The sequence below is a fragment of the Mirounga angustirostris genome, unplaced genomic scaffold, assembly GCF_029215605.1.
Source record: "Mirounga angustirostris isolate CCGP_5_RB_7025 unplaced genomic scaffold, mMirAng1.0.hap1 SCAF_7, whole genome shotgun sequence".
NCBI classification, from domain to species: domain Eukaryota; kingdom Metazoa; phylum Chordata; class Mammalia; order Carnivora; family Phocidae; genus Mirounga; species Mirounga angustirostris.
The window spans coordinates 125324679-125338250 of NW_026991715.1; the positions used below are offsets into that span (position 1 = coordinate 125324679).

Genomic DNA, 13572 nt, shown 5'->3' on the forward strand with positions numbered 1-13572 from the left:
TTTTGTAAAATTTAGATGTTAAACACTTTTTAAGTGGTAAAATTTAGCCATGGGCTCTGTGAATATACTGGAAAGTACTGAATACTGAGTTGTGCCATTTTATTTTATTTTATTTTGTTTTATTTTGTCTTATCTCATCTCATCTTATCTTAGAGATGAGTGTACCCCAAGCAGCGGGATGGGGAGGGGCAGAGGGTGGGGGAGATAGAGAATCTTAAGCAGGCTCCATGCCCAGCGTGGAGCCTGACTTGGGGCTTGACCTAATGACCCTGAGATCATGAGCAGAAATCAAAAGTCAGATGCTTAACCAACTAAGCCACCCAGGCACCCCTGAATTGTGCCCTTTTAATGGATGTAAATTATATCTCAATAAAGCTGTTAAAACAAATGAATAATAAGAAAAAGTGTTGACAGTAAAAAAACAAATTAGTTATAGGTTAATTTCCTAAACAGGTTTTTTGGTAATCTCCTAAACAAACATGACTTAATATATCTGAAATGGAAATAGGAAATTACAACATTTTCTCTTCTCTTTCTTTCTTTCTTTCTTTCTTTCTTTCTTTCTTTCTCTCTCTCTCTTTCTTTCTCTCTCTCTCTTTCTCTCTCTCCTTCCTTCCTTCCCTTCTTTCTTCTCCATGCCCAGTATGGAGCCCAACATGAGGCTTGAGCTCACAACCCTGAGACTAAGACCTGAGCTGAAATCAAGAGTCAGTATATGTGCTGCTGAAGCGAGCACTGAAATTAAGAGTCAGACACTTAACTGACTGAGCCACCCAGGAAATTACAGCATTTTCTTCACATGACTTAGATACTTTATTATCCTTGTGAATCATTCATATAATCATTCAATAATCAGTCTCTATTCAACTATGAATTACTCTAGAGTAAATTGCCTTTAGAATAGAATAGAATTTATTTATATCTGTGAAACTTCTATTTAGATTTTTTTTAAGATTTTATTTTTAAGTAATCTCTTCACCCAAAGTGGGGCCCAAAGTGGGACCCAAACTCAGAACCCCGAGATCAAGAGCCATATACTCCACTGACTGAGCTAGCTAGGCGCCCCCTACTTAGATTTATAACAAAAAAAATTTTATGTTGTTTGCTGCTAACTTGTTATAATGCTAATGACTCAGAGCTATTTACAGATTTTTTTTTATATTCCTGATTTTCTTTTCTTAAGTTTCAGAACATGAACCTTCGAATGTTCCTCAAATGTTGGCTTCTGATGTATGTCTAAATCTCAAACTTCCCAATGAAATATCAGAGAAACCTTTGTCACCTTCACCGTCTGATCTGGTACTAAATTTGGTATTGCTATTCAGAGGTTATAATAATACATTTGCTAAAATTTATTATGATTACCTGCATTATTTAATTGTATAGATGAAATGAGCCTAAATTGGCATTCTATGTAGCTTTGTTGGAAAGATAAAAAAAAATAAGATTTCAATATTATGCCCCAAAGTATTGTAAACTAAGACCATAACACATACTTCCTGCAGTTTTCCCTAAGTTAGACTCATATAAGCTCTTCTTGCCTTTAGAATTAAATCTCTCTTTTTTCCTTTTTTAACAAGGCCAAAGGGTGCAGACTGGCCCTACAGAGTAAAAAGAATGTAACCCTCTTTGATTTTATGTGTTTTGGTTCAGGTTGGACACACTTACATAAATGTGATTGACATTAAAGCTGATGATCTACCGGAATTGCCTGTCAAAGAAGAGCCTTCAAATGATACTATTATCAAACAGCCAAGTGATCATCTGGAGGCCCCATCTTCTGCAGAGTTACATTATATGGCAGCTTCAGTTACAAATGCTGTTCCCCTGCACAGTTTTAAGAGTGAAGGTAATAATTTTTTCCTACTTTTTAAGTAGATTAAAAACATTTGAAAAATTCTTTAATATAGCATTGTTACCCCTTCTTAAGTCTCTTAGCTCTTCTCCTGCAAACCCGCTATACTTTTGGATGTTTATATTCACATTTAGAAATGTTCTTTTGGCAGGGGAGGGCAGAGGGTGAGGGAGAGAGAATCTCAAGGAGACTCCATTCCCAGTGCAGAGCCTGATGTGGGGCTCTATCTCATGACCCTGAGATCATGACCTGAGCTAAAATCAAGAGTTGGAGGCTTAACTGAATGAGCCGCCTGGGCGCCCCTAGAAATGTTCTGTTAATCTTCTAACTACCTTGTTTAGAAGGTTAGAAAATCAATCTTTGTATGCTTTTCATATTCTTGATAGAGTCTGCCAATTCCACTATGGATTTATTTTTTAAACCTGCGGAAGTGTCTCCATCCTGTCTGGCTGGAAGAAGCTGGAGAGCAGGCAGTACAGAGGTGAAGGAGCCTGGGATCACCCCACCTATACCATCAGAAATACAGCAGGCCAGAGGTGAATGCCCTGAATATATAACATGACTCTCCCCCTTCCCTAAATTACTGATATATAGAAACAAGTTATAAAACTTGGTAATTGCAAAAGAAACCAGGAAAAGGCTTTTCCCTTGCTAAGGAGAGAGGGCTCAGATAGGTAAATGAGGTAGAGTCATGGTTCCAAAGTCATGGTTCCATTATTTTGCAAGGAGACTACAGATCTGTTTGTACATATGTCTTTTCTTAATTAAGGAGCTAAAAATAAATATCCTATGGGATGTCATGAGTGCTTTGGTGTTAAAAAGGAATTCTCCTATTTAAAAAGGTGGGAGATTCTAGAATAGCACATAGAATATACACAGGTATTTAGCCAACAGTAAAATATTATTAGTAAAATAATATAGTTATAGTTATAAATTAGGTTGCATTATTGTAAAATATTTGCAAGATTTAGAAGAATATTTCTCCAAAACCTAAAGTTATTACATCCTATGAATGATTACTCTTTTTTTATTTATTTAATTAATTAATTAATTAATTAATTTAAAGATTTTATTTATTTATTTGAGAGAGAGAGAGCATGAGGGGGGGAGGGTCAGAGGGAGAAGCAGACTCCCTGCCGAGCAGAGAGCCCGATGCGGGAGGACTTGATCCTGGGACTCCAGGATCATGACCTGAGCTGAAGGCAGTTGCTTAACCAACTGAGCCACCCAGGCACCCATGATTAATCTTTTTTTAAAAGATTTTATTTATTCATTTGATACAGAGAGAGCATGAGGAGGGGGAGAGGGAGAGGGAGAAGCAGACTCCCCGCTGAGCCAGGAGCCCAACTCGGGGCTCGATCCCAGGATCTGGAGATCATGACCTGAGCCGAAGGCAGACACTTAACCACCTAGGCGCCCCTGATTAGATTCATCTTTTTTTTTTTTTTTAATTTATTATTTTTTTTTTTCTGATTAGATTCATCTTAATATGCCATCAGACTTCCTGCAGCAGAAAGCCAGTCTGTCTTCTGGGTTCCACAGCTGCTAGGAGGAGTGCACCCAGCCTTGTGGTTGTTAGATGCTTGGGGGCACAGTCCAGCCCTGCCTGCTAATTGTGTATCAACAGTGGGCACTCAGGAGATGTGAGGAGTAAGAAAGGGATGGGTGGCCGGGAAACCTCACGTTAGGATGTGTCAGGGCATGTCTGTTACAGCTGTGTATACCAGTAAGTGCTAGTATGTCAGATTTTGAAGCCTTGGCCCATTCTCTCTCCTGTCATGGGGCTGTTTGGTGTATAGGTATTGAAGGGAGAATGTATGAAACTAACAGTCTTTTAGGCTGGGGAAGTGTGTGGGAAATGAAAAGAGCTTGACTTCTAGATTCAAGTAGAACAGACCTGGTTTTTGGTCCCAGCTCTATCCCTTCATAGTTTGGATACTTTTTGCAAGTAAATTAAATTTATCTGATACTTACTTATATCTCTGTGGGATACAACCTCATTGGGTTATCATGTGGGTTACATCTAGCCAATGCCTGTGGGCTCCCTGGGGCTTCTGGGTGGTGCAGTCAGTTGAGCATCTGACTCTTGGTTTCGGCTCAGGTTGTGATCTCAGGGTCATGGGATTGAGCCCTTTGTGGGGCTCTGCACTCAGCGCAGAGTCTGCTTAAGACTCTCTCTCTCTTCCTCTCCCTCCATCCCTGCCCCCCCCATGCTCTCTCTCTTGCTCTCTCTCTCTCTCTCTCTAAAATAAATAAATAAATCTTTAAAAAATATGCCTGTGGGCTAGTTTCCCTTCATTTCACAACAGTCAACTTTTGAAATTCTGCCAAACTGGAACCAGACGCATCTCTTTGTTACCCCTGAATATCCTTGGCCAGCATTTCAAATGACCACGAGCTACAGGTTAATTTCTTTCATCAGTCAGATCAAGTCTATTCAGCCTTTTGGAAGATCCTTCTCTGGGGAGACTGGCTACAAAAATGTATCGGTGGACCCTTCTACTCTTATTAAAGAGAACAACTTTAAAATGCCAATTTAAAAGGATGTGTTTTATATTTTGAAAATATTCCATCATGGTATTTACATAATACACCTTAAAGATTCAGAACCTAGTTACATAATAGAGTTGAATGGATTTGTATTATAGGAAAAGGCTGGGAGGAGGGACAGGGTCCCTAGGTATTTAAAACAAAAGCAAAGCAAATGATAAATTCTTACTTTTAGTGCTACTTGCTCACCATTTTGAATGACAGTAGTTCCCTATTTTAGAAACTATCTCCAGTAGGAATGCTTTCAGCTATTAATAGCAAGCAGAGCTTTGCTGGCCAGAGAGAATTTTTCAGGGTCAATGGAGCTCAGTATTTAACCCTCTAGGTGATTTTTCCTATTAGTCAGTGGGAGTGGAACAGATTCTCTAAAGAGAGGGAAGCTAGTTTCATTATGTCTGTAGGCCATTCTGGATTTTGAGCATGTCCAGCTCTTTTGCTGTATTTTCTACTCGAAGTTTGTATACAAAATTCTTTCCTGAGAGTGACTAAGGGAGACACTTTAAGCTGCTGAAAACAGGAAGGATAGATGGTAAAGTACTCTGAGAGTCAAGCTGGAGAAGGTCAAGCCAGGCATTCCTGACAGGCTCGGTCACTAGAGCATGTGACTCTTAATCTTGGGGTTGTGAGTTTGAGCCCCATGTTGGGTGTAGAGATTACTTAAAAAAAAAAAAAAAAAAAAAAAAAAAGCCGGGCGCCTGGGTGGCTCAGTTGGTTAAGCGACTGCCTTCGGCTCAGGTCATGATCCTGGAGTCTCGGGGTCGAGTCCCACATCGGGCTCCCTGCTCCGCGGGGAGCCTGCTTCTCCCTCTGACCCTCCCCCGTCTCATGTGCTCTCTGTCTCTCTCATTCTCTGTCTCAGATAAATAAATAAAATCTTTAAAAAAAAAAAAAAAGGCCAAAATGGGTAGTGGAAAGTGACACAACGGCCATTGCCTGCATTGCAGTTTGCCATTATCCTCTCATGGGAAGCCTCACACTGGCCTGGGGCTGAATCACTTGTTTAGGGATTCACATTTTTCAGAGTATTTTGTTACATAATTTAGTCTTCACAAAACCTCTGTAAGTTAGGTAGGTCAGGCATCATAATCCTCATTTGACCAGCTATTCAATAAACACTAAGTCAGGGGCCAGATATCAGGGCTCAAGAAGAGCGTAATACCAGGCTCTCTGCTGGGTGCTCACCTAGAGGAGGAAAGGAAGGTAGAGAAGCAGAAGGTTACGATACAGCTTGGGAAGTGCTGTCAAGGTGGTCTGGATGAGATTCTTGGGAAATACAGCATCTACTCCATCTCTAGGGGGGACGGAGACGTTTAGGAGAGACACCTCAGTGGAATCTTAAAGGGAAGCAGGACTTAGTGAGACTGAGAGACTAGATTGTGCAGTGACGTAGAGGTTTGATGGAGACTGCAGAGGCTGAGAGAATTAAAGTTTGCTTGGAGGCAGTGGAGTGGTTTTGTTTAAGACATAGCAAGAGATGAGCTGGAGAGGGAGACAGAGGAAGGACTGAATGGCATTGTCCTCATACTGAGGCATTTGGATTTTTAAGATGAAGGAATTAGAGAAACACTGAAGAATTTGAGGTGGGAAAGGAACAATATCACATTTATGTTTTAAAGGATCTGTGTGGAAGGTGAACTAAATAGGGGTAAAATAAATGAGAGATAGAGATGCTATTTGGGGTCCATCTATTGTGAAAGCTTCAGCTAAGCAATGGTAGTAGAAATGGAGGTTTTGGTTGCTAACCATCAATATTTGGTGTTACTTTGGATCTGAAGGAAAGAGAAGAACCTTGAATGACTCTCAGGCCTCTGACTTAGGAACGTGGGTGAATGATAATGCTACTCACTGAACTGGAGAATCAGGAAGAGGGAGCAAGTTGGAGGGGCAGAGCTAGGAGTTTCAATTGATAGGCTTTTGGGACAACCTAAATGAGATATCCAGGACATAGGTGGATTTAAGGGCTGGAGCACATGAAGATGTCATGTGAATTTGAGAGTCACCTGTGCACCAGTGATATCAGCCAGGGAGAGTGCGTAGAGTGAGACGTGAGCTGGGACGGGCACCCTGGAAGTACTGATGGGTCAGAGGGGTGGGTGGCAGAAGAGAAGAACAAGAAGACAACGAAGAAGGAAGAGCAATAGAGGGAGGAGGAGACCCAGAAGCCGGAAAAATAACACATTTAAAAAAGAAGTGTTTCAAATTTGGGACAAGAATCAATTGAGTTTAAGAGTAGGGAGAATCATTGGCTTTGATACTGGTCTTGGGAGGTTTAATGTTAGCCTGACATCCCATGTAGAGTTGGTGGTGGCCCATAGTGGGCCTAGCTTTTACAGTGTGACACTGTTGGTTTTCAAGTCGAGTTTTAAAAAGTCAAAAATAGGGGCACCTGGGTGGCTCAGTCAGTTAAGTGTCCAACTCTTGATTTCGGCTCAGGTCGTGACCTCAGGGTCATGATATCAAGCCCTGCACTGGGCTCTGTCCTCAGTGGGGAGTCTGGTTGAGAGTCTCTCCCTCTGCCCCTCTCCCCATGCTCTCTCTCTCTCCCAAAATAAATAAGCAAATCTTTAAGATAAATAAAAAGTAAAAAATATTAAGTTGCTTTTTGATGAAGTATGTTTTTGTAGCAGAGGGTAAAAGTAACATTCAGACTGCCTTCTATATGGAGTTATGTGGTAATAGTAATACTGTTATGTATTCTTATCTCACCACAGACAGCTCTCCGAAGTTGAGAAACTGAAGTGTTATTTCTGGGTGTATTGAAACAGATTTAGAAGGGAATGTTATGTTGACTTAAAATGAGGTCTTCAAAAGAATTAGATCATCAGCATCTACTTCTCCCTTAATTCTATAATCTATTCTGTTATTGATTACCTTTATTAATATTTAGATATGCCGAAGCCAGATTTTCGATTCAAAGAACAGAGCTCAAAGTCAGCTGCTGCAGAGGATGATCCGCTGTGGGAGCCGCTGCAGGATGTGTCTGCCGCTCGTCCTGCGCAGAGCTCTGCAGCTCGCCGGCTCGAGCATCTCACCTCTAAGCTTCAGGAAATTGATGCACAGATGTTAGCAATACAGAACATTGCTGAAAACATAGAGCAGGATTGCCCCAGACACAAAATGCTAGATCGACATTGTGATAAGGTAGACTGTCTTTATTTTAGCTGTTTGTTACAGAGTTATTAGATTTGTAATGTGATGTAATTTTAGACATTTGATTTTTCAAAATAATGGGAATTTTTTTTTTTTTTTTTTAAGCTAGGATTTCTCAACCTCAGCATTATTGATATTTGGGCCAGATAATTCTTTGTTGTGGAAGACTGTCATGTGCGTTGTAGGATGTTTGGTAGCATCCCTGAATTTCACCTGCTAGCTTTGCTGTAATAATAAAAAAATGTGTTCAGACATGGCTAAATGTTCTCTGGGGGACAAAATCGCCCCCAGTTGACAACCACTGCCTTAAACTTCTAAGACGTGAACCAGTGCTTCCTACCAGGAAAAGAAATATATCGAATTACAAAACAAGAATGTGGTTTTAAATGAACCCTGCTCATAATGGAGTATCATTTTCTGCAGCAGGATTTTTTTTAACTTTATAAAGATACTGTTGTCTTTATATTTGGAATTCTCAGTTTCTTTTAAACATTTTATACAACAGGAATGTGGTCCTTAAAACGTTTTCTGTATCTTTAAAAAATACCCATAAGGCAGAGATTATTTATGTGTATTGGCATATCATGGTAGTTAGACAAATAGGAAGTCTCAAACATGAATTAATTATTTTGCACAAACCTGTTTTTTTTGGGAAGTAAAATTTACATAAAATAAAGATTAAGGAACAAAATAGTAAAAATATTTTGAATGTGTTAAAGCCTTGTATTGGGAAATGCAAATTGGTCTGCAGGATAAAAAGTTCATCATTGACTTACCTAACAAATACTCTAGGTTGCTAGCAGGTTGACATTTTAAAAGATGTGTTTATTAGGTTTATAGTATTTCTTTAATTCAAACATTTAGCACATATTAAAAAGTTAAGATTAAATTTATGTGAAACTACACAGAAAAAACATGAGGTAGGACTACTGTTAAGTAATAATATTATGATGTTTATTTGGTTGTTTTCCTTTTTGTTTTTTTAACCCACACTTAGATCTAGCACTTCACAATGAGTGTTAAGTGTTAGAGTCATCTTTGGAACTCCTTATTCTAAGGAATCACTTTCCAAAATGGCCTTATGTTTTAGTATATTAAGCATATCTACAGCCAAATATGTTATGTACACTTGAATCTAGTCTTGATCCTGGCGTGCTCCAGAGTCCAAGAATTGTTTCTTCATCAATAAACATTTATCAATCTTCTTCTACCTGCTGGGCCCTTTGCTAAGTTCTGGGAATAGAAAGATAAATAAGGCATACATAGTCACTACTCTCAAGCAGCTTAGAATCTAACAAAAGAAGATAGATGTATACACCAGTAAGTACATATGAACAGGGTTGGTGAGAACACCACAGGTACACATGACCTGTTGTGGCTGGACAGGTAAGTAAGTGAAGCTGTGGCATCAGAGATGGCTTTGTAGAGGTAACTCTGGAGTTGGTAATGAATCGATATTCACGAGTTAGATAAGGAAGGGCTGATGAAACACCGTGAGGTGGAGGTTGATGGTACTGGGCTTTAAGACATCTGGCAGGAGAGGAAGGCAGGTGTGTGGATAAGGAATGATGGGAAGTATTGTTTGCCATGTCAAGTGGTTAGGATTTTGTCCTATACTATAAATAGGCAGGAGGGAACCACTGAAGAATTTTAAGCAGTGAAATGATGTGATCAGACACTCTGGCAGCAGTGTGGAGGGCAGATTGGAGAGAATAGGCTGAGAACAGGGAGATCAGGTGGGTCACAGTGGTTCGAAACTTGCTGCTCATTGGAGTCATCTTGGGAACTTGTTAGAAATGCAGACTTGTGGGCTCATACCCCTGAGATTCTGATTTTAAGTAATTCTGGGGTGGAACCCAGGAATTTGTGTAATTAATAAGCTTCATGAATGATTCTTATGCAGCTAGCTCTATACTGGGCTTACTGATTGATGTTTGGGACCCATTGAGTACCAAGCCAAGAAGTAATGATAACCTGAACTTAAGCATTGGGGATGGAGAAGGATGTAGCAGGACTCAGAGGGTATTGGGCTATGGGAAGGTGAAGAAGAATAGATTCACAGTAATATCCAGATTTCGAGCCTGGGTGAATGGGGCAGTCATTTTCCACAGTAGGGAAGAAGTCTGTGTGTTTTGGGGGAAGAGAGGCACAGTGATTTCAGTCAGGAACATCGTAAATTTGAAGTGTTGTGAGATTAGTAGGCAGTTGGATATATGCTTCTGGGGCTTAGGAGCTAGATTTGGGTTGATGGTACAGATTTTAGAGTCCTTAAGAGGAAGTTAAAATCATAACAGGGCACTCACCCAGAGAGAATACACTGAATGAGGAGAAAAAGAGGGTAAAGGACAGAATTCTGCGGGTGCATGAACTTTTAAAGATGATTCAACAACAAAGCATGAGAAGGAGCATTCTAAGGTAGTTAAGAGATTCAGGAGAAAGCAAACCAAAGGAAGAGTCTCAAGAAGGAATTTCCACAGATCTGGATCTATCAGATAAAAGGACAGCTGTGCATGTCATGATCTTTTTCAAAAATATACATGCCAGCCCTACTGAATCTGGGGTGGTAGGCTGGGGACAGAGGGGGGGACAGTGGCTTGGCAGGGGGGAGGGTGTAGATCACACACATGTATTTTGAAAAAGTTCCTAAAAATTCTGTTATGGCGCCCCTCTCAGCCCCAGTCTTTAAATGCTGGAGGACAGGGACTGTGTCTTTTGCTTGGTAACATGGCAGGCATTCAATACATGTTTATTTAATGGTTGTCTTTGCTCTCTCAGTTTTGGATTCTGACAGTAATAAAATCACATCTTTATAATAAAGACTTATCACCAGAACAGTTGTTAATAATGGTAGTGCAAGCCTGGGAGACAATTTCAAAGGAAGTTTCCCAAAGGAAGGTGGATCAAACTCCATAAGTATTTAGTTTGCTAAGGTGACTACTTCGAAGGAACTAACACTAATTTAAATGAGAGATTTTGGGATATTGTTTTAAAATGTTCTCATCCTATTATAATGCACACATAGATACACAGATTGTGACTTGTTTATTTTAATTAAGAGAACAGACTTCAAGCCTGGAAGAGACAGAGGGATACTTGTGGACAAGCACTGACTACAGGCTTTGAAGAACTCGGTTCAAATCCATGTCTTGCCACTAAGAAAGTCACTGAATTTCTCTGGGCCCTGTTCTCACATTTTTAAAATGAGAGGTTTTGTCTAAATGGTAGCTAATGTTCCTCCCCAGTCTAAAATTATCTGATGTTGTTTTCCTTATGATGTCTAAAAAGGTTAAATCATTTAGACTACAAATAAGTAAAAATTTCCTTCTCTTCACCCATCCCCACATTTAGCTCTTATTAGATTTAATCCCATTTCTTTCACTTGTTACCCTAATATTTAAAAGGTACATCAGATTATTTAACAATATTGTGAAAATCTCAAGCTATAAAATTCTTTTTTTTTTTTTTTTTTTTTTTGAGATTTTGTTTGACAGAGAGACAGCGAGAGCAGGAACACAAGCAGGGGGAGGAGGAGAGGGAGAAGCAGGCATCCCAGCTAGCAGGGAGCCCGATGCGGGGCTCGATCCCAGGACCCTGCGATCATGACCTGAGCTGAAGGCAGACGCTTAACGACTGAGCCACCCAGGCACCCCTCAAACTATAAAATTCTTAAGTTATTTTGTTGTGTGTATTTTTCTACAGGTTGAACCTGAAGATCACATTGAATTGTCTTCTGGTCCTGAATCTGAAAAACCATTGGCTTCAAAAGCCATTGGCATTTCCGAAGGTGTGTGTGTAGTGGGGAGTTGGTGGGGGGGCTGAAGCCTTGCTTTGAAAGAATAAGCATTGCCCTTTGGGAGCTAGAGAACTAGGAATAGTTTTCATTTGTGAGCCCAAGCCCGCAGTCCCCTAATTTAGATTAGGATTATTCTTGTGATAATGTGATTGGCTCCCACCCAGGCCATTGTTTTCCTGAGAAGCCAATGCCATAGCCTCCTAGAATGGGGAGCGTTCAGCCACACACTTGCTGAGGGTTGCACAAAGCTGGGTGCTGAGGTTGCTGTTTGTCCCTGGTCAACTGCAGAATTGGGATTTGAGGTTCTGGTTATATGGCCAGGCAGTGGTGAAATAGTATATGTTTGAATTTCTTACTGAAAGAATGAAATTAGGGTAGTTACTTAAAATTTCTACTGTATCCATAGTTGTTTATCCCTACATTCTCTTTCATTCAGTCTTGTCAGCAATTTAATGTGGTTTTCTTTTCTTTTTCTTTTTTAAACAGGCTTTCGTTTGATTCTGTTGTTTAATTTTCTTTTTCATAAATTTCTACCCCTTAGCTTTACTATTTCTTTGGTTTTTGAGGGCTTAACCTGTTGGCTTTTTCCTAACTTCATTCTTTCTTTTTTTCTAATATATGTATTTGAAGCTGAATATGTCCCTGTAAGGACCCAGACAAGAGCGCTGATATGCATCATGTTTTGGTGTTGTTTTGATCTAGATAGTTTGTAATTTGTATTAAGATGTCTTTTAGCTCATAAAAGGGATATTTAGCTTCCCAGTATTATGGGGTTTGGGCTATATTTTTATTCATCTATTCATTGCATTATGATTAGATAAGTGTATGATAATGGCAATTCTTAGATATTTGTTAAAATTTCCTTTGTGGCCTGGGATGTATAGTCAGTTTTGGTAAATGTTTACTTGAAAAGAATATGCGTTTACTGTTGGTTTATGTAGGATGTGTGTGTGTGCGCACGCGTGTGTGTGTATACGTACATAAGGTGTGTGTGTGTATGTTTAGTCAGGCTTTTAAATTGTATATTTATACATATATATGTGTTTAATCAAATTGTCCAGATTTTCTGTATGCTTTCTGATTTTTTAGTTTGCTTGCTCAGAAGCGTGCATTAAAAATTGCCCACAGTGATAGTGGAATTTCTCCTTGTGATTCTGTTAAATGTTGCATTATATAGTTGAAGCTATGTTATAAAATGATTATGTTCATTATTGTTATATTTTTGGTTGAATTTTGCCCCTTTTCTCATTAATGACCCTCTTTATCCCCAGTAATGTTTTCAGACTCAACTTTATCTACTATTAATATTTCCCTGCTATATCTTTTTTGATACATTTAATTTTTAAAAAATTTATCATGGACAATTTCAGTAGAAGACAGAATAGTATAATTAACCTTCATGTACCCTATATCCAACTTTAACAGTTATCAACTCATGGTCAATCCTCTTTTATGTATACACCCACTTACTCCTCCCACCTTTTCCTGGATGATTTTAAAGCAAATCCCAGATAGCATATTATCTACCTGTAAATATTTTGTAAATATGTCTAAAAGATAAGGTTTCTTTTTTTTAAACACAGGCATAATAATATTATTGCTCCTTTTAAAAAATTAATATTGTCATATATCTAATCAGTGTTTCAGTGTTGTCAACTATCTCATTTTATAAAAATAGCTTATTTTTTTATTCTAGTTGGAATCCAAGTGAAGTCCATACATGGCAGTCGTTTGATGGCTTATAAGTCTCTTTTAACTTCTTGGTGCCTTCTCTCTCTTTTCCCCCTTGCAATTGATTTGTTGAAGAAACAGATGTTTGTCCTGAAGTGTTTTTCAGAGTCTGGATTTTGCTAATTGATTCTCTATGGGGTCATTTAACATGTTTCTCTTGTATTTTCCGTAAGTTAGATATTCCTTTATTTTCAAGTTGAGTGATTATGTTGTAGTTGTGTCCAGCATATAACTAGATTTCATTTTTTTTTTTTTAAAGATTTTTATTTATTTATTCATGAGAGACAGAGAGAGAGAGAGGCAGAGGGAGAAGCAGGCTCCCAAGGAACAGAGAGCCCGATGCGGGACTCGATCCCAGGACTCTGGGATCATGACCTGAGCCGAAGGCAGACGCTCAACCATCTGAGCCACCCAGGCACCCTAGATTTCATTTTTAAAAGTAGTTAATTTATGTGTCTTAATCATCAAATATAATTATATTATGTATATTGTG

The 13572-nt window shown here is 39.1% G+C and overlaps 1 protein-coding gene across 13 annotated transcripts in view; it reads left to right on the forward strand.

Annotated features, from left to right (window-relative positions):
* The window catches only part of CPLANE1 (ciliogenesis and planar polarity effector complex subunit 1), a 146330-nt gene that overhangs the window by 103404 nt on the left and 29354 nt on the right, over window positions 1–13572 (forward strand). For 8 of the 13 annotated variants that reach the window (XR_008505067.2, XR_010413313.1, XR_010413320.1 and 5 more), the window contains 5 exons: window positions 1184–1299; window positions 1654–1849; window positions 2242–2391; window positions 7293–7546; window positions 11255–11339. Coding sequence is in view for 1 of the 13 variants with exons in the window: in XM_045862216.3 (XP_045718172.2) it covers window positions 1190–1299; window positions 1654–1849; window positions 2242–2391; window positions 7293–7546; window positions 11255–11339 (795 nt within the window). In the remaining 12 variants the exon portion in view is untranslated. The remainder of the gene's footprint in view (window positions 1–1183; window positions 1300–1653; window positions 1850–2241; window positions 2392–7292; window positions 7547–11254; window positions 11340–13572) is intronic. The other 5 variants (XR_010413319.1, XM_045862216.3, XR_010413322.1 and 2 more) reach the window with 4 other exon arrangements.